General features: G+C 43.4%; 1 protein-coding gene across 1 annotated transcript in view; it reads left to right on the top strand.

The window, feature by feature from the left end:
* The window catches only part of grin2da (glutamate receptor, ionotropic, N-methyl D-aspartate 2D, a), an 82368-nt gene that overhangs the window by 48995 nt on the left and 11595 nt on the right, over positions 1–21778 (top strand). The window contains exons 13-20 of the mRNA XM_026300283.1: positions 6163–6288; positions 6839–6951; positions 9164–9280; positions 9903–10063; positions 13210–13279; positions 13888–14005; positions 19991–20052; positions 20891–21061. Of these exons, the coding sequence (XP_026156068.1) occupies positions 6163–6288; positions 6839–6951; positions 9164–9280; positions 9903–10063; positions 13210–13279; positions 13888–14005; positions 19991–20052; positions 20891–21061 (938 nt within the window). The remainder of the gene's footprint in view (positions 1–6162; positions 6289–6838; positions 6952–9163; positions 9281–9902; positions 10064–13209; positions 13280–13887; positions 14006–19990; positions 20053–20890; positions 21062–21778) is intronic.

The following is a 21778-nucleotide window of genomic DNA, read 5'->3' as shown; positions in this document are numbered from 1 at the left end:
AAGGGATGAAGAGCTCCATTGTGAAAAACATAGTTTATTTATACTCCCCAGTGTCGTACACGACATTAAAATGGGATTAACGGACACACGACGCCTACTGCCAGCCCAGCTCTGCGTGAAACTAAAAGCTCCGCAACACGAGGAGGAAAAAGTATGTTCAGAGACAGAGTCCGCCGCTGAATCACCTGTGGAAAAAACAACTTCAAATAAGTCAAATCTGAAGCATAAAGAACATAAACATTGGAGTACACTGTGATTTAGATGGTGCTGTATATATATGTTCTCTATGTAGCTCCAGGTTTATTTATCTGTGATGTGAAAAGCCACCGGTGTTCTCTCTCTCTCTCTCTCTCGCTCTCTGTCCTACTTTCTCTTTGTCTTATTCACTCAAACAAAAAGGGGAAATTTGCAGCTTTAATTTAATTTCACTGTGTTGTCAGTGGTTATTTTAGCTCTAGCTCTAATTCTAACATATGCACATGAAGATTTAGCGACACTTCCCTCTGAGGGATAACATGTTCCAACATGCTGACCTGATGTTATTTCACTACTGGGCCAGGCAGGTCTTTCTAAATCCACTTCAAGTGTTTACAGGAAGCCAAGGTGTCTAGGTACTGACCCTGCCTGAGTGCAGCACAGACAGGGAACAGGTCTGTAGCTAATGGGGTGTTGTTTGAGCAGCACTCACACGATCTGCTGAACCGAAGGCTCTAAAGGTTCGACTTATTTAAGCAGATATGAGTGAACGTTAATTAATAATTCCCTTAAATGATTATTAAGGGGGTTACGTTCTGTGAACCTGCAGGCTGGTGTAGTTTCACATCGTGTTTTCTCCAGAGCAAACATGTGACAGAAATACACAAGGACGGAAAAAGTCCACATATAATCTCATACGAGTTAACGCAGCAGTTTGCGATGTACTTTCAAGGAGCTGTTTTGATCAGCGAAGAGATCAGTTTTATGTGTGTCTGACTCTACAGTGTGAAATCAATTGCAGAGAGAGATTGGTAGCTGAGTAAATGCTTTAATATGAAGAAGTGGGGATTTGAAGACACAGAGCAATGTGCTGATTACTTACATAAGCCTGTACAGTGTAAATGGTCCTCAGTTATGTAAGTGCCTTCATCTCTAACATGCTTTTGTTTCCCACTTGGAAAGTTCACACTGGTGCAGCCAACACGAGCCTTAGACGTGATATTATCAGTCTTCAAATGAGCTCCCACAAAGAAGCCCGGCTGATTTATTTTGTTAATAATGTGTCTCAATCTAAAACGGGCCTCTTGTAAGATGATACTTCTTAATTTACAAATCTACAAATACGTTTGGACGTATGGCGCAGTGGGAAAACTGGGTGCAGGGCAGAGCTGGAGGCCGAGAGGAAAGAAAACAGAGAGAGCGAGAGAGAGAGGAGCATGAAAGAGGGAAAGTCTTGTTGTAACTCAAACACTAAAGAGTGAAGGTCGAGTGGCTGTGAGATACACATTCTTAGATGTTTTAATATGAGCAGCGGCTGGTTGACATGCTGCTCAGTGTGTGTGTGTGTGTGTGTGTGTGTGTGTGTGTGTGTGTGTGTGTGTGTGTGTGTGTGTGTGTGTGTGTGTGTGTGCAGGCCAGATGAGATGATAACCCATAACAAAATGACTTGTTAGCACAGAGCAGCGTCTCAGGCTCTTTAAACTCTCCCTCTGTGCTGTGAAAACACTCCACTGACCTTCCACATGACACTCAGGGCTTCAGTTTTAATGTCAGACCTGCGAACGTGTGCAAACCTGCCAGGACTTAACAGAAACAGACTGAAACCGAAGCACTTTACTCTGATGATGGAGCCAAACTCATGGTCTTCTTACTAATCAGTGTTTTCATCTGTAGCTGATGGTTTTTAATAAGCCAGTTTCCCTTGATGCTTCAGTTCACTTTATGTTACGTAAACAAAGATAAACATTTGGTTCCTCACTTCTTTATACTCTTTTATAACAGGATCATTTCTTCTTCAATTTATGCCTGTTAGATTTTCATAACACCCGTCAATTAGACGGGCAGCAATAACATTTCTACTAAATTAGCGAGTGAGTATTTCATGCTCACCTGCTGCAGCATGCAATTTCTTCTCTGCTGCCTCAATTCAAATTTCAATGAGTCCATTAACCTGGTTATTGTATGTCGATAAACAGTTTCAATATTTGTTCCAAAACCAAACAAGCATCTGATGCAGCAGCTCATGAGAAGTGAAAACTAATTGTTAGTTTTAAAGGACTTCAGACCCAGAAGCTTCACCCGCTGTGATGAATGTTTTCTCGACTCCCGTGGTTTGGATCAAATCTGCTCCAAGACTCAACTTATACTCCCCATTCATGGACCTGAGCCTTCCCTCCGTCACCTTACAGGGTCTAGCTCTTACTTCTTACACAGCAGTACATGTTTCCGTCTGTCAGGGGAGACTTAGGAGAGGAACTGAAACACGTCATGGTTGGACAGAGACGCACGGCTCCCAGGACTGTTTTATCTTAAGGCCTCAGTGTGTGTGTGTGTGTGTGTGTGTGTGTGTGTGTGTGTGTGTGTGTGTGTGTGTGTGTGTGTGTGTGTGTGTGTGTGTGTGTGTGTGTGTGTGTGTAAAAACAGATGGGTTCATGGGAAGGAAAGAAGAGAAAGGGAACACAAACATGTGAAGGTCAAAGGTGAAAGAAACTATCAAGTGAGACAGAATAAGTGAAACAGATATGGAGACGAGGCAACTGCTTCTGATTGAGGTGCCTCAGAAAAACATCCCAGCAGCTCCACCAGAGCTGGTCGTAAAGGAGGACGAGACGAGGGACGAGACGGACGTGTGAGACGTTCGGTGTTAACTGTTCCAACCAGCTGACACAGCTGCCGGGATCATCTGCCGAAGGAATGAAACCTGAAGTCATGAGTCAAAATATATGTCAGCGTGACCGTCGTGCAGTTCTGAAGGAGGATAAATGTGTTTTTCTGTAAAGTCTGAAGAGACAGAAAGTATAAGATGCATGGTTTTCTTAAATTAGCAGTTGTAAATCCAGTTGTAACACTTCAGTACACTCAGTGGACGAGAACATGAGACAGACTGAAAGTCCTTGTCACAAACACTGAGACCTGAGAGCTGCAGAGCGAGGCAGGACAGGAGAGTCTAAGCCTGGATGATGATAAACACTTCAGCTGTCAAGGGGCCTGGTAAAGAGAGGGGGTGAAAATTGAACAAGAGAGGAGAAGTACTGGGAGAGTGTGTGTGTTTAGTGTGTGTGTTGGGGAGGATGGTCAGCAGCAGGACTGAGATACAGCTGAAAGCAAAAAAAAAAAACCATCTGAGAGCGAGTCTGTACAAAAACAAACATTTAATAAACTCCTTTTCTTTTTGTCCTGCTCTCGTCTTTAAATTAAAGCTTATTTCTCTTCCCTCACTCCTGTCATCATCCAGAGGCGCGTTCAGGAAAACAATTTGCAAGACAAACAAGGATCGAACAAATATCTAGGATTATTCAGCTCACAGGAAGTGATGAAGCTGGAAACATAGATCTAAATATATGGGATATGACCTTTTGAGCATATGAGTTCACAAACTATTATTATCATCAGACCAAGTGTCTGCTTAGGATGGAAGTCAGGGATAAAAAGTTAGTTTCCTACCACAGAGCTGCAATCAGAGGCTCCCGAGAGGCGACTAGTCAAACGTCTGGAGTCATATTGGTGTCACTTTTGCTGAATGGTTTGTCTGCAGGCAGCGTGGCTCACACGCATACTAATCACTCCCTCGTCGTGCAATTACGCCACTGAATAAAGTGAAACCAAACATATGCTTGTTTGTTTGTGCAGCCACAGTACGTCGAGTTTCAGTCGCATGATTGAAATCTATCAGTTTTTCAAACTCTTCATCGATGCTGCACTTCGTCACTTGTGTTATCGGGGTTAATGCAAAAACACAAAACACAGTCACTCAAATATTAGTTTGCAGTTTCTCATCAGGTGAACTGTGAGAGAGGTTTTCCTTGAGGTAATCAAATGAAATGTGTACTGCTGTCAAAATGCTCTCGAGGCTGCATAAACCTCATTAGCCTTAACCTTATCCCCATCTGCTCCCTGGCACCAGACCGTGGTTATATCTGGCATCTCCTACACGTGGAACATTACAGAAGGCGTCTTTTGTCAAACAGCGTTCAGTCTGTCGTCCGCTGATTTGTCCTGGTGTAAAATGGATCTACTGTTGTCCAAAATAGATATATAGCTGCTGGAAACCACACGCCAAGACTCGCTGAGACCGTGCATGAAGCCAAATAAAGCCCCTCACATCTTAACTCGAGGCTGGCGGCGCTTTGAACACAGCACGCAGCTGCTTTACACTCCTCACCCACCAGACTAAAAGAAAAATAAATTAAACTCAACCTTCACTGTTTGCAGTGCCGCACGTAATTATTTACACACTTCTTCTGCCGAGGCAGTGTTTGATTGAACAACGGGGGATATACAATATGTGACTGGATCAGGTCCAACAGGCGGTCTCTCTACTGGTGAGCAATATAAACACACTCAAAGTCTTATATACTTAATAAAAAATTGTAAATACAAAAAGTTTTGAGGTGTAATAACTTGGTTCAGCTAAGACTAATGAAAACAAAGCACAGGGATATTATTTTCCTTATACACTGAACCACTTTTACCACTGCAGCTTTTAGAACTATTTCTAATCTTCAGTGTTTGTTGACAACTATGCAACACAGGTTTAAAGTACCTTCCACACTATCAGAGGAGTAAAATTCATTTGTGTGTGAATAAAATCGCACAGGCCTCTGCACCTGTGGTCTTGTCCACCACAGCAGACCTGGGTGGAACTAAAGCTGGCAGCCTCTCAGTCCTCATGGCACAGTTGGACAGCCCAGCCTTAAAAGCATGTTAACCCCGTCTGGCAGCTGGTTTAATGGATAAATCCTCAGCCTCTGCAGGGCAGCGTCAACTAAAAGCCTCGTATGCAGACAGAGCGTGTTGCTCTTTGGTATGTGGTGCGTGGTCCGGTTTGATTTAGCATCTCCTCCTGGATGGAACTCAAGACAGAGGTGTTGATGAGTGGATCCAGCAGCTCGGCCCGTCTCTCCGGTGCCGTTTGATTATCTCGCAGCTGCTGCTGTCGTCGGTGTCTGCAGCAAATCCCTCACTAATTTGGCAAATCTCAGAAGGATCCACTTGTTTGCTCACCCGGCAGTTAGGCTAGCACCCATTTCTCTAGCAAATTTCCTCCTGCTTCACCCTGACAAAGCTCATTTGCTTTGTCATGCGGTGCAGGAATGACAGCAACTTGTGAGAGCAGCATAAAAATAAATATATGGGTTTTTTTTTTTTTAATCCCCATAGAAACAAAAAGTTATTTCATTCATTTTATACATAATTTGCCTTGTGCTGCACATAAACAGCAGCATGTGATTGTCGGCCATAGCGCCCGGCATGATGAAGGCGTCTTTCTTCCTTCAGCTGTTTGTTCCTGCTGTCAAGTTACAGAAGCAAGTAGCTTTCAAAGTGTCCATCATTTTAATGGAGGTTCATGTTAGCTGCAGAAACAAACTTGTGAGGATGCTGTGCTCTCTGACCCCTCCTGGTGTGACGGATGTTTTACTGTGCCATAGAGACAGGAAACCTTTTTCACGTTTGACGGTTTTACTGTGCTACAGATCCAGCATGATTGCTGCGTTTCCAACAAACAGTTTATCTTCTATCTCTACGTCATCATTGCTTTTGTTTATCTTCAGATTAATGCATCCAATTAACTTTTCGCCTCATCAGCCAAACGGCTCATAACCTTCTCAGAAAGTCCTGAATCTTGCCAACAAAGTGAGTGGGAGATAAGTAGTTCCTGCCAATAACTTTGTTTGCGACATCAACCATGTAAAGTACAAGAAGCAGGAACAAACCGATGGTGTCGGGCTGAGCGGCGCTTGATTTGTGTTTCTGAATTTCCTGAACTATAAATAAAAACAATGCAATAAAAACTGGCTTCCACTTTGAACGATGCAGTGGGCCACAGAAGCTCATGTTAACTTTTTGTTTCTTTGTCCAGAGTCCGGCCCTGACAAGGAGAACTTTACAGATAACACTCAAACTTCTCAAACTTTATCTGATATTTGTGTGTGTGTGTGTGTGTGTGTGTGTGTGTGTGTGTTGCAGAGCCCTACAGCCCGGCGGTGTGGGTGATGATGTTTGTGATGTGCCTGTCGGTGGTGGCTGTCACCGTCTTCATCTTTGAGTTCTTCAGCCCCGTGGGATACAACCGCAGCCTGCAGAGCGCCAAGAGTAAGAGATGGAGTCACTCCAGTGGCGGCTTGCCAATCAACCCGCCGTCACTGCTCATTTCACAACGTTATTGTCACTTTGTCAGTTATGTAAGCGGGGGGGGGCTGATTTGAGGAGGGCGTTTGATAAAATTATGCAAAGTGTCCCACTTTTTTTGACTGCATGAGTCAAAACAATCACTCCACTCCCACAATCCGGCTTATTTATTTTTAATGAAACAAACACTGGTGGTGGTTGATTTTGACATTTTTACAGTACTTGTCAGTTCATCATTGATTCCAATTGTTTCCTGGCTGCTCCTTTATGCTGCAGCATTCATACAGTCATCTGGATATGTTATTCATTACCTTCTAATAAACTGGCAGAAGTGGAAGCGTACTGAATTGGAATGACATGGAGGTGTTTCTTCATCATCATTATCATCTCCCAGCATCAATATGTTGGAGAAGAGCACAGCCTGTCCACATACTTTTGACCACGCGGTGTATTTTTGAATTGCCAAATATCACTCGGTGATACGCCTTTAACATTCAGACTGTGTGTCCGTCAGAGTCCGGTGGATCGAAGTTCACCATAGGGAAGTCAGTCTGGCTGCTGTGGGCGCTGGTCTTCAATAACTCTGTGCCTGTGGAGAATCCCAGAGGGACCACCAGCAAGATCATGGTAAACACACAACCTGCATCCCTCACTGACTCATCTCGGTAAAATAATGGATTGATTTATTTTTTATGCCTTTAATCGTCGGGTGACTCGACAGCAACCAGCAGTAATTGGATGTTTTTCAGGTAGTCTGGTAGTTTTACACATCGAAGCTGCAAGATTTGTTTCAGCAGCACTGGAGTGATGACGACCCAGTTAACAAATGAACTGTTTAACTGTTTGAGTTGATTGATTTCCTTTATGACCTTCCTCCTTAACGACAGTAAAAAAAAAAGTCATTCAAGCTCATTTTCAGTGTTTTTCTATAAATGAATCCAATACAATAAAAACTGGCTGCAGAGCCCAGACAGAAACTCTCATCAAACAATTATCTAACCAAAATATTCCAATGTTCTCATCTCAACACACTGATTGAGGCAGTGTGTTGTCCCTGATTTGCTTTTTTTAAAAGAAAAATCTAAAACTTATGAGCTTTTGTAAACTGCCGCAATCAGTTTGAGTGTTCGGGGATTTGTTTCACCATGGTGGTCTGTTTAATACCTGCTGTTACTCTCTGTCCTCATGACATGGAAGGAAGAATCTGTGAAAGACTCACTCCCACTGCCACAGAGCAAAAAGCCACGGGAGGTGAAGAACTTTTTCTCTCGCGTCTGCCCGAGTGCTGTACACAACAACCCCAATCATCTCAAGAGCTCGTTAGCTGCTCAACAGGCTTTAGAGAGGAAGAGCTGATCAATTGTAGTTCTCTTTCTTTGCAAATGTTGTAGGTTTTTAGTTAAAGTGGCGGTTTGCTGTGCGTCGATAGCCGTGAAATCATTTCCTCCCATTCAGATACAGTCGGATTTAAAACATAAACGTCCTTTGACAGCAGCATCTTGACCATGTTCATGTCACTTAATCTGTCATGAAGGCTTGTTCTCTAAATGGCTTCCATTTTTATTTGTTCAGTTACCGTAGCTGCTAAGATTTATTTAGGGTCATCCCTAAAGTATCCCAGCATGCACTGGACTGATATAATGCGTTGAAGTTTGAATAGTTTTAGCATCAGCTCATGAAACTTCACCTCTTCTGTTCGGTCAGATCCTCCTGCAGAAGCAAAACACTTAATCCTCCTTCACTAAATGTTTTCTTTTTCAAATTAAGAGTTTCCATTAGTCATTGTATTCATTAGGAAAATTATGCAAATGAACTTTTGGTTGAACACAGGGTTCTGTGGAAGAACACAGCCCTGTTCATCACCCAACTGCAAGTACAAATCGAGTGTGAAGACTAATCCTCATCTATCGCTTGGTTCCTGGCTGAGTGTCAGCAGTGCAGCATCCCGCAGCAATAAAAGCAGCTAAATGTCTTTATGCCTGGTGCTTTAACCCACCTTTGAAAGAATCCGCTGTTTGCGCTTCACTAATTTAGGTCGGTCTGTGTTTCATACCGGAGACGCGAAAATCCCATTACAAGTACATCCTATGTTAAACAAATACTAATGTAGTACTACGCACTTCACTACAGATAAATACAGTGAATACACAGCTGGTGACGTTTCATGTTTTTATTATCATCAACAGATTCAGTGAAATGACCGAAACCAACAGTAATTGGATCTGACACCTGATATTTCTGTTCTTATAGATCTCCACTGTTATCAGTGAGACACAGCCTGACATGTTCTTTCAATACCTTACACACACACACACACACACACACACACACCGCACTGCTGCTGGGAAGTCCTTAGTGCACCAAATGTGGATTAACATACTAAAGAAAATAATCTCCACCAAACCCACCAAACGACCGTGTCTCTTTAAGATGTCAAATACAACAGTTCAATAATCTACGCAGGTAAAACACGTGACTGTCACAAATACACTGAGACATGATGGTTTCAGGAGAGTCGTCCAGAAAAAAAAAAATATATATATATATATATATATATATATATATATTTTTTTTTTTTTCCCACAGGAAGTCACATGTCACTTTATCATCATTATAAATCTAAGTTTGAGTAGGAAAATGACAAATGCTGAGGTTGCAGTGACATTTTCGGAGGCTGAGGTGTCATTCTGACAAATACGACTGTACCCTGCAGGCAAGGCAGAGCTTCAGCTGTGGGTTTAGCAATAAAATACCAAGAAGTGAAAATAGTGTCACTGAAATCTTAAAATACTTCCACACCTGTCAGATTCGGCGTTCATTGATCTTACTCCACCCTCAGGTGCTGGTGTGGGCCTTCTTCGCTGTCATCTTCCTGGCCTCCTACACCGCCAACCTGGCTGCCTTCATGATCCAGGAGGAGTACATCGACACTGTGTCTGGGCTGTCAGATAAGAAGGTACATTCTGGGATGGATGGATGGATGGATGGATGGATGGATGGATGGATGCTTGGATAAATGGGGTGATTAATAGATGGATTCTCGAACAGGTGGATGGCCAGATGGACTGATCTGACTGACTGAAACTTTGCTTTGCACCAATCCTGAATGAGGTGTACATTTACATAACGTAAACCCTTCAAAGTAAGAACCTTAAAGGCTTCTGGTAATCTTTAGAAATAAACAGAAACAGATGAGAGAAAACAGAAATGAGATCATCCCACGGAGGTTTTATTTGCTGCCTTTATCTAAAATGAGTGGGTAACTTCAGAATAGCTTGAGTCAACAGAAAAAAAGTACAATGGTGTATATATTCCTTCAAAATGTTCCCTCTCCCTGTTGCCTACTCCTTTTTTTTATTTCTCAGTGCAGCTTCAGCATAACCCACAAACTGTATCCTGTTGCTCTGACACTTTAAAACCTCATCAGTTTTATCATTTGCCCCTCAGTGCTCCAGGGAGCTGCAGCAGGAGGCCCCTCTTTGAAAGTGAAGACTTTGACTTAGCAATTCATCCTCTCCCACTTTTCATCTTCCTTCTATCATCTAATCTCCACCCACCTTGTTTTCCCTCTCATGCAGTTCCAGCAGCCGACGGAGCAGTACCCGCCGCTGCGCTTCGGCACGGTGCCGAACGGCAGCACCGAGGAGAACATCCGCTCCAACTATCCCAACATGCATCAGTATATGATCCGCAACAACCAGAAGGGAGTGGAGGAGGCCATCGACAACCTCAAGACTGGGTGAGGAGACGAAAAGAGAGTTGAGGTGGGGTGGAAAGTAGAAAGGTTCAGTACGTGCGTCATTAAATCTTTAACAGCTCCTCTCCAGAGTGAAGGGGGCTACACTGAGTCATTGACGTTTTATATGAGTCCACCTTGATAGCAAAGAGCAGCACTGCATGAAGGGGGAGCTTTAACTGCTGCACTGGGACCTTTTGTTTTCTTCTAACAGTCTGTGTCCTTTCATTGTTCTTCTTACTTTTAATACTTTAACAGGTGATCAGTGTGATCATCAGCCGTTATCACTGATGGAATGTGGTTCAGGTGGTTATCAGCCTACTGAACCTCCCAGTAGGAGAGCAGGGACCTACCGAGCCATAACTGTGGTTTGATAGGAAGCTAGTGAACAGTCCAATCCGCCTGATCAAACCTCTTTTTGGGACTGGATGGCATGGTCCTCTTATTCTGGTCAACTCAGACTATTATTGGTTTATTTAGGGACCACCAGTCCCTCAGACCACACACACATCATGAGATGGTCGATGTGTCTGTTGGAGTCGATATGTTTGGAGGACTGTGTGTGTGCCAGTATGTGTTCAATGGGATAAACTGGTAACAGATGTTGCAGAAAGATGGGTGTGTGGATCGGCCATTGGAGAAAAACAGAATGAAAAACATTACACCACAGAACGGGAGCACGGGGAGAGTGTGGAGTAAACGCTGGCAGACATTGACTGGAAGCAACTACAAATCTTCTGTGATCCACTTTAGTTTAACAGCTCAACTTTCTGCTAGTTTCATCCTCCAGTCCAAAAGTCCTGGCTGCTCATTTTTGACAGCAGCTCCTACTTTGAAGAGATGCCTCTGCTTTTTATATATATTTTATTTTTAACTTGAGGCAACGTTGTCGTCCACGCCTCGTTTCAATAACAGGACATTCTCGTCTGACTCAGCCTGCGAGCGCATTGATCCGCTCGCCCCGGGAGCCTCAGCTAAGTGTTGTAACCTGTGCAGATGCATCAGGATCATGGCTACTAAATGAGGCAGGAGGAGAAGACAGAAAAAGCAAATGCTTTTAAATAATACATGGTAGCAGCAGCCGCAGTGCAGAGGGAAAAGGCCGGCCGCCACTCAGGTGCCTCTTCTCTTAACCTGAGGGGTGGGTATTAGCGCCTGCGGGGAAACAAGGCACACACAGCACTTGCTATGAAATATACATGCGTTGATCGTGTTTAGAGGGAGCGAGGTGAGGAAGAGGTGGGTGTTAGATGATGATGGTGAGCGTTTAGACAAGCAGCGGCTGCAGCGTTTGGCAGATGTTTAGCAGCCGTGTTATTTAAACTGCCATGATACTTTCCTTTTCATGATCCTTACTCATCCTCTGTTTCTCTTGCATCAGTTTCTGCCTCTCTCTCTCTGCCTCACTTCCATCCCCCAGTCTCTCCATCGTCTCTCATTATCTGCTGTTTTCCTCTTTACCTTTCAGTGGTCTGACATTATTTACAGGGGAAGCATTAGTTTACACCGTCAACACAAAGTGCTGTGAAGATTCCTGTTTGATTAGGCTGTCGAGGCACTAAATATCACCTCTCCATCTCTGTCTCGTCTTACCTCCTCCTCTCTTAACCCTCTCCTTCTCTGCCTGGTCCTTCCCCTGTCTTCTCTCTGGCCTTTTCCTCCTCCCTCATTAACTCTTGCTCCCAGTTCATCACTTTATTTGCTTCTTCTTTGCACTTCGTTCCCTCCTTCTCCCTCCTTCCTGTCGTTATCTCTAACCTCCCTCTTCTCTAACCTCCTCCTCCCCTCCTGGACCCTCGGCCCACCTCTTCACCTCCTCAGCACAGTCGTCCTCTCCACCCTCGTCCCTCCGGGAAGACGTTGGTGGAACGGCGCAGCTCCCCAAGTGTGAATATAAATGAATGTGGAGTAGAAGAGCAGGTGTAGTTAGAAATCCATCATCAGATCCTCAGATACATATCATCAGTCTGGGCTGAGCTGGTACATTCAGTCCAATTATTTTATAATGGCCTGTTGTAATTCTTTGTTGAAGTAGATCCATTTTACAGAACCTGCTTCTTCTGCTTCGACTTCAGTGAATGATTTTAACATGATAGAGCCAATAACATTTTATTCTGATTCTTTTTCAATTTGTTAATTGTCAGAAATAAATCTGCCATATTTATCTGTAAAATTCTGAAACATGCAAATATTTTTGTTTTACTTGTTTCAAGTGTTTTACAGCAGCCGGCTAACTGAGCAAACACACCAAATGCTGTGTTAATGTAATATTTTACAGGTGGTTCATTTAAGCAGCTGAGTGGGAAGCAGTCACCTCAGCCTCCTACCTGCAGTTATTAGCAGGAGGTTAATGACTGAGCATGCATTTGACATATTGTGATGAATATTAATATTGAAAAAAACATCATAAAATTATTTGTTTTGCAAAAACAGATTTTTGGCAGCTGTTTCTCTCAATACTTCAAGCAGCAATTTGTCCATCTTAAAATGCTGCACTATGTTTTTCAGTTTATGAAACTGATTTGGTTTGATTTGTCAATAAGAAACATAGAGGGCACATTTAGAAGGCAAGGCAAATTTATTTGTATATCACAGTTCATACACAGAATAATTCAAAGGGCTTTGTCTTATGCCACACTAAAAAGAAAGGTTTTTAGCTTGGACTTAAACATTACCAGAGATGAGGCTTGTCTAACATCATCAGGAAGACTATTCCAGGTTTTAGCTGCATAAAACTGAAACGCTGCTTCTTCCTGTTTAGTCCTGACTCTGGGCACGAGCAGAAGGCCTGTCCCTGATGTTCTCAGAGTCCGAGATGGTTCATATGGCATCAGCATGTCAGAGATGTAATGTGGTGCTGAGCCATGAAGAGACTTATTCACAAGCAGTGCTGTTTTAAAGACTATTCTCTGAGAGACAGGAAGCCAGTGCAGAGACCTGAGAACAGGAGTAATGTGGTTGTACTTCCTGGTTCTAGTCAGGACCCGAGCAGCAGTGTTCTGAATGTACTGTAGCTGCCTTACAGCTGGTTTTGAGAGCCCCCGTGAACAGGCCATTCATCATATCTATCATCTGTAATTTTGTTGACTCCAAGTCAGTGATTTCCATTTCTTTGTTGTAATTTTCCCCCTTCCCTTCCTCCCCTGCAGGAAGCTTGATGCCTTCATTTATGACGCTGCAGTGCTGAACTACATGGCCAGGAAGGACGAGGGCTGCAAGGTAAGACCTCTGTCATTTCAGCTCTGCATAGCTCCCACGCTGAAGTCCTCTTACCCTGCAGCTGCCGTGTCCTACTTAACTACACAATGTTTGAGGGTGCCCAGCTCCTTATTGTGGGAAGAACAACAGCATCAGAAGCACAACATGTGCCAAATGAGCAAAACTACATCTGCAGTAAATAAATCAAACACATCCAGTGCATTTAAATGTCTCCCGTGTGGCCTGTAGCTAGTTAATATTGTCATTTTTGGACAGCTCTGGTGTTGATTTATTTATAAGTTTGCATTTGATGAAGCTCCCGCAGTGAGAATGAAACTCCTGACCAGTAATCATTTGTAATAAGGTCTGTGGGAGGCCTGAGCTCCCAGCAGCATCATACAACAGCCACTGCTGCAGTAATTATTACCACTGATGTGGATCTATATTAATTCCTCCACTGAAACAATATTCCACACAGCTTTGGGATTTTCAGGGATGTCGATATTAGAGCTGAGCCAACTGTTGTGCATTTATGTGTCAGTGACAAAATAAATTACAGCAGAAATTAAGCTCATTTCCTGCCATGTGTCCCTGTGAATCTGACTGTGATATGTGTTTTATTCCACAAGGTGATGACCATCGGCTCTGGGAAGGTGTTTGCCACCACAGGCTACGGCATCGCCCTGCACAAGAACTCGCGATGGAAACGGCCACTGGACCTGGCACTGCTGCAGCTGGTCGGAGACGGTAAGACACTTGAGGTGGAGGTCTTAGATGTACGGCTCCTTATAAAACATAACACATTCTCCAGACCTCAACTATGGAGGCAGCATAAACAATTTAGGAATTAGGCCTTTTCTTTTGCACAGGCAGCAGTGGTCTCAGATGCTGTGAAAACCTAAAACTTCTGAAGGCCACGCTGAATGATGCAAGGAGGAAATTGAAAATATCAGCTCATATATCTCAGACCATGTTCCAACCTTGATCATCCATGAAAAGAGTCTTTTCATTTGGGAAAAATTACTGTGTGCAAATACATTTGAAAACAGAGAGCAAAGTTTGTAAGATAAAAAAAAAAAAACTAGTTCAAATCTAGTTTGGCAGCTCAATTTACAGGTCAAGACAGTTTTCTTAGAAAATAACACAAGAACAGGCTGTTGAAAAAGAGATGTTTTAATCTCAGTGGGTTTTCCTGGTGGAAGGAAGTTTAAAAAGTGAAACTCAGATACTGATGTATTATTGACCTAGACCAGAAAATAAAATGCAGCCTCATGGTATTTTAAAAATAATGAGCTAAACATAAATTCACATGTTTTTAGAGCCTGATAGTTGTAACAGGAATAAGCCACTTGGTCAGCACCTCCCCCTTTCACAACGTTTACTGGAAGACGGACTTTCCTCTTTATCATCTACGACATGTGATTGAGCTTTACTGTGTAGCTGTCACATCAGGAGTCATAGTTACTGTACGTAACTCCTAACTGCATCCAACACTGAGATGAGTCGTGGATGAGATGAATCAGAGGAAAAAACAGAGCAGAGCAGGAGGATGTGACAGGGACAGATGTGAGAAAAGATGGAGGAGCAGAGGTGCACACGGCTCCTTCTGGTACCTCTAATGGCACCAATTAACTGTGTGGCATTGTTAGCCGGTCTGTTTAAGCCTGTTTGTGTCAATAATTGTCCTGTTTCTAATGTGTGTGTGTGTGTCAGAGGGTGGATGACTGAATCTTTTCCAGCTGCATGATTAAACACTGTCCGTCAATATGTAGATGTCTAGAAAATCCCACAGACCAGAGCAGCATTATTTGCATTTCTGCAGAAAGCAAACCGTGTCTTTGTTCGTGACATTAGCACTTGTTGGATGGAAGCAAGAGGCAGAGAGCGAGAGGCGCTGACTGACTTTCACACTGACCTTGACAGTTTCCAGTAATTTGCTTTGCAGTCGGCAGAGAAACTCTCGAAATTAAAATAATAACCATTGGTGTGTATTTTTACAATAGCTGGAGAGTGTAAGTGCCAGGCAGTGCTCAGTAAAGCATGGCATGAGATTGAATTAGTACCAACTTTAATATTCTGCAATAAAGCTTTAAAGGACAAAAAAAACTAAATTATTTCCCAAATGTATTTATTATAGGATTATATGCAGACTACATGGTTGTTAATGTTTGTGCGTTTATACACTGGTTTGAAAAGGGTTTTTAGTTGTAGTTTGTGTGAGGTACAGTAAATGATTATGTTTTACTAAAGCAAAATGTCTATTTAAACCAGCAGACTCAAAACAATAAAGTAATACAGAAAGAAATACAATGAAACATAGAAAAACTCTAAGTGAAACCATAAATAACCCAGAAAAGGAAGTCTAATAAAAAGCAGTAGAGCACGCATGTCAACAAAACCTAGAGCAGAGTGATTTATTTAGATTATTTCAAATGATAAAACAACTTACACACTGAAATTGAAATAGTGACGTCGGTGCAGCTCAGCATCATCTGTCCTGCTCATATTTCAGAGTGGAAAGTTAGAAATGTCCGAACCAGCTGTTACAACGCAGCAGCCTCCATGAAGCGAAGCTGTGACGGCGATAAGTCAGCAGGCACAGACGCAACAGGAGAGTCGGTGGACAAAAACATCCAAACCCACCTGTACAGGCGGCAGCCTGATGGTTTCTCCGGAGCGCCCATGTGATTATCCTAATTGTCGTTAAAAGTGGATTTGGCCAAACAGCACTAACGGAGGCGTTTAGAGGTCTTGTAGGTCTTGTAATTGTTACTCTTCTCTCTGTTAGAGCATTGTGTTTCTCTTTTTAGCACATGGCTGGTCAGTCACCAAATTGGCTGCTCTGGGGAACAATTTAGCCTGTTCACAATTAGCGAGCCCGAGAGCCGAGCGCCAGCAGTGACAGCAGCTCCCATGGGTGGAGAACACTGGAGGCTGATAGCACGCTGGTCCTGGAGCTGCTCAGGCTGAAAAGTGTAAAAATTGAGGAGTTTTTCTTTAAAATGGTTACTAGAGGAAGAAAATCATTTTAAAGGATGGATCCTCCAGATTTTAGGACCCATCCTTTAAATCAGGATGGGTCTGCGAGTACATTACAGACAAGCCCTTCTCTTCACTTTGCCAGGTTTCAAGTTTTATTTTATATTTTACCAAGTATCTTTTTGTTTAAACTTACACTTTTCATTGAGTTTGAGCTGCTGCCAATAAAACTCAGCAGCTTCTCCATTTTCACCTTAAAACCTTCGAGCTGCTCAGAGGGCACAGCCTGTAGTCCTGTAGACCTGTAGTCTCCAGGAAGGGGACTACTTAACAGGACTGAAAGGAAGTAGCTTGTGTTAGTGAGGAAAACAGGATGATCTTTAAGAGAAATGACCCATCACAGACTGAGTTTGTTTATTTATTTGTAAGCTGAACCTTCGTTATCATTTAAAAACCAGCTCCTTTCTAGTAGTTTCTACCTGCCCCCCCTTTATGAACTTTATGAAGCACAGCTGGAGAGAAAATGTGCAGCCTTGTTTCTAATATAAAGGAAAGATGAGGCCGCGATGCGTCAGGTCCCACTTGGCTCCAACACTTCCAAGAAATAAACCATCAACAAAATGATTGTGCTGGTAAAGCTGCTGACGATGCATCTGGACTCAAATCCCACCACAGTGCATTTCCAAAGTTCTTCTCCAGTCCAGTCCTCTTTTGTTTGTCAGTCGCTCTGATCTATGCTGACTGAGCAGCATCTATAGGCTGGAACATACTGCAGCAGCATTTTAGGCCCTCGAGAAATTCGAGAATTTCTTTTTGTCTGAATGGTTTTGAGTCTTCATAGACTCAGATGTTGATTTTAATTTTATCATCCTAAAATAGAGGCACAGATATTTTTCTAAACCTGCAAGTTTTTCTTGTTTTTTTGTTTAGTTTAATTCCACAGTCAAACAAAACCTGCAGATAATTTAGGGTCAGCATGTAGAAACAAACAGATAAACACAATGGAAGTCGCCCTGCTGGACTGTGGCCCAGTGAGTTTTTGTTGGAAGAATAACCGATGTTTAATAAAAGATCACGTTGTTCTGTCGTTTCATCATTATTTGAGCTTTTAAAACACAGAGAGGCAGAGGAACATGAGCTCAGGTCATTTGCTTCTGTCAGTCACAAAGAAGCTGTTACAGGAACTTTAAAGGATTTGTTGTTTTCTGTCCCATCCAATATTCACTTTTTACTCCATCACAGTTATTTATACCCTGTTTGCTGCTGTGCCGAGTGTCACCGAGACGAAAATGTAGTGTAGGTGTCACAGGCTAAAAATGTAAATGAAACTGAGCAACTTTGAAATATGAAATAAAGACCAGAACAAGGTCTTTTCTTAATGAGCTTCCTTTAAAAAAAAAAAAAAACGCATTTAACCCAATCATCGCTTTATTTTTTCAGATTTTGTTTCTTGCTTGAGACAAAATGTGTGAAATTAAAGTTATTAAGTGAAGGCGACTCTGCTGATGCTCAGGGTCATGTGATTTGTGATTAGCCGACTAAAGTCAAGGCGGTACAGAAAACCTAAATGAGAGAGGAACAGGCTCACTGGGGCAGGACAGGTGTCCTGATTTTTCTGACCTGCCACCTCTGTGGTTACGTTTTGGTTAAATAGCCAACGAAAACTCATCCGCCGCCAGGAGACGTGTCCGCCTCCTGAGAGACGCCTACAGGGAGAGCACCCCTGTCACCAGATCAGAAACATCTGACCAGTCTGAACGAACACGGTGAGGTAAACACCGGTGGTCTCTGAGGCCCTCACACTGATGACTCCATCAGCTGGTCAGGATGTGCCAGTGTTGACCCGTGTCAGCTCCTTAAAGTAACACACCTCGACTTGTGTCGGGGTGATCCTTTGTTTGGGTGCTGTGGGTGCCAGACATCATGACACACTGTGCAGGGACTGATGCACCTGCAGGATAGATGGTACAGAACCTGCTGCTGTGCAGTAAAACAGAACAGTTGTGAGGCCTGTGGCATATGGATGCGACGTACACCCCAGACTGAAGGACTACCAGGCTGCTCCAGGGCCTAGTGCTGTTTCCCTTAATGTTTTTCTCTGTACTGATGGAATAAAGCAGATGTTATTAATGACGCCACCGAGGGTCTTAAATCCTCGTAACTGACCAGGTAAAGCTTTAAATGATAGACAAACGTGTTCACTAGGTCAGAAATCAAATGGACTCAAAGTGAATTGACTTTTCCTTAAATTGCTAAACTGGAATCAACAAAATGAACCATGAGTTTTATTCTGACCTCTGGTTTTGGCCCCTCTGTGTTTGCACGCCTGCTCATTTCATTTGTGCAGATGATTCCTCGCTTTACTCGGTGGCATTTTCCTCCTTGGAGCAGGTGAGAAAGGACACGGCTGAAACTCTGTCAGCTCTTCGTGTGCCGCCGCCTGCCATGATTAACGTATTTACAGGAGGATAAAAGGAGAGAGGCGGAGGGCCGGACAGGGAGAGAGAAATCAGCCGAGCCCACGCTGAAACTCAATGAATTAGATTATGGAAGCGAGCCGCACACAGAATGAACATGCTTATTAACGTCTGTTGTCAGGGTCTGTGCAGGAAGCCGAGTGGGGAGAAGAGGAGGCAGGGTCGGTTTAATTTAGCTGTCAAGGAACGTTTGAATTCCCCCTCGTGACTGTTGCGGAAGTGAAAAGTGGCACAAAGTGGTACACACACACGTCGGAGTGAAATTTGTGTTTTATTTGAATGGATTTGACGCTTCAGCCAACATGGTCAAGTTGTGGTGGTCTAATCCGTGTCCGGGTTTCCAGACGACGTTAATTAACCCAGAGGTCGATTAATATTCTAACTATGAGCACTGGGAATTGGACCTCGGATGCCTTCATAGTGTGTACACTCACAGCTTCTGAGTGTGTGTGTGCGTGTGTGTGTGTGTGTGTGTGTGCTAGTTTCTGAAAGTCCTCAGTGCACATCTGTCTGCATACGTCTCTGTAAATGTGATCCTGCTCTTCCTTTCTGTTGCTCATTCTTTGTGATTAATGCATTAATGTCCGGTGCTGAGAGTCCCATTACATCAGAGCTCAGAGTGTGTATTACGTGTGTGTGAAGTGTGTGAATGTCTGTGTTCATCCTTGCTTTTCATCTGCCGTGCCCTCGGTGTGCAGACGCCACCACATTTCCCAGCCGGCTTCAAAAGGCTTCACTCCGCCTGCACTTCCCACTTTTTTCTCTTTTGCATTTCAGAACTTTTGTTTCCAGCCCTGCTAATTCTCGCCCCCTTCTCCTCTCCGTTCATGATTTATGTTTCTGTGCTTTTAATTGGTAACATCTGTAACACAGGAACTCAGATGTTTCTCCGTGGACTTTATTAATTGTATTTCATTTCTAACATGGTTCTGTGGGCATGATCTCCATTCCTCTTTCACCTCTCTCCGTTTCTTCGTCCTCAGGGATCACACACCTCGCTCTCATAACAAAGGGATGGTGATCCCCCTTGTTTGAAGGATGTTTCCCTCTTATTTTCTCCGTTAGTGCTGTTGTAGCTCCTTCTCACTCGTCTGTTCCTTCCCTCATCCTCCTCCTCACTCTCTCTCACCGTGCCTGTTCTTCCTCCCCACCCTCCATCTCTCCTTCCTCTAAATCTTAAACCGTCTTTTCTTTTTGCTTTTATAGCTCTCTTATATAATTTCCACTCAGCTCTGCCTCCTTTTAACCTCCTGGTTCTCCCTCCTCCTCTTCGCAGATGAGATTGATATGCTGGAGCGTCTCTGGCTGTCGGGCATCTGCCACAATGATAAGATCGAGGTACGACGTCTTTTCTCCATCCCCCACTGTTTTCAGAGTGTAACCCAAGTCATGTTTTATTAAGAAACCATAACATCAAGTACAGTATTGTAACGTTAATTCAGTCAGTTTATCTGACTTATTATCCCTTCAAACCAAACGGATGTGTCTGACACTTGAAACCATCGGTACCTGATGCTTGATGGTGAAAAACTCAAAGGTTGGGTGGGTAAAGTTGTCACAGACTGTGGGGCTGATGTTCTTGGATTCAAACCAGATCTTGTAAGTTTCTCTAACCTGTCATTTTACCAGGTTTGTTCAAACTCCTGCTTTCCATCCTATCATTTAGTTACTGTCATTGCTTCCCAGAGTAACTGAAACAGAGGACACTGAATAAATGTCTGGGTGCAAATGTCCCAGCAGGAGCCAAAGAATTTGAAGCAAAGCATTAATCATTTTTGATTCAGGAGCGAATGCAGCGTGAGAGCTGTGCAAGTGAATGCATTAAAATTGCCTGAAAAAAAAACAAAACTCTCTTCATTTGATGAGCACCAGATATTTTGTGGCAACTGACGCAGTTTGTGTTTTGCATCGGTGTTGTGAGTGCAGGGCTGTAAAATACCACAGATGGCTGCTCTGACATGCAGCGACAGAGAAGGATTCTCTATTGTACTTCTAGCTATAATTAACTTTTTATCTGCTGTCTGGAAGACAAATTAGCTCTTGTCAGGTATAAATACATTCTCCTGTCTCACTTCTGTGCCTCTTATCATTTATGTTTCACCTCTTCTAACTTTTACATTTCTCTTCTTTTTCGTTTCACCTCTATCTGGTCTTCCTCCACCCTCCCCTCCTGCAGGTGATGAGCAGTAAACTGGACATTGACAACATGGCAGGGGTCTTCTACATGCTGCTTGTGGCAATGGGCCTCAGCCTCCTGGTATTTGCCTGGGAACATTTGGTGTACTGGAAACTACGGCACTGTGTGAAGAGATCTGGTGGAATGGACTTCCTCCTGGCTCTCAGCAGGGTGAGAGATTATCCATCCATCATCTAGACCCACTTAGTCCTTAACCAGGGTCCCAGGGACCTGCTGGAGCCTATCCCAGCTCTCTCTGGGTGGAAGGCAGGGGTCCAGCCTGGACAGGTCCCCAGTCCATCACAGGGCCACATAGAGACAAACAACCTCACACACTCACACTCACTCCTATGGGCAATTTAGAGTCACCAATCAACCTGACATACATGTTTTTGGACTGTGGGAGGAAACCAGAGGACCTGGAGAAAACCCACGCAAGCACAGGGAGAACATGCAGACTCCACACAGAAAGGCCCCTGATGGGTTTCAGACCAGGAACCTTCTTGATGTGAGGCAACAGTGCTAACCACTAAACCACCGTGCTGCCCAGCGAGAGACTAATAATTTTAAAATATCTAATTAATAAAACGTCCCTGAGCTTCCTAACGCGTGAAAGTGAACATGGAAAAAGGCAGCAAACAGCAGAAACATTAAAATGAATATTAGAAAAGACACAAAACAAATAAGGAAGCAAGGTTGTCTCAGCCTGTTAGACTTTACCCAGAATTATGCCCAAGAGAGAACTCAGACAGTGTTTGCAACGCTCTCAGTACAAAAACAGTGATTAATTGTAATGGGTGTAGCACGGAGGTCAAGAAGTATTTTCACTATCTGGCATTCACAGATTTGTGAAGCCTTTTCTTGTTGGTGTGGACCACACATGGCAGG

This window comes from Mastacembelus armatus, chromosome 11 (assembly GCF_900324485.2).
Source record: "Mastacembelus armatus chromosome 11, fMasArm1.2, whole genome shotgun sequence".
NCBI lineage: Eukaryota > Metazoa > Chordata > Actinopteri > Synbranchiformes > Mastacembelidae > Mastacembelus > Mastacembelus armatus.
Note: the sequence above shows the minus strand (reverse complement) of the source record. Positions and strands in the feature narration are given on the sequence as shown.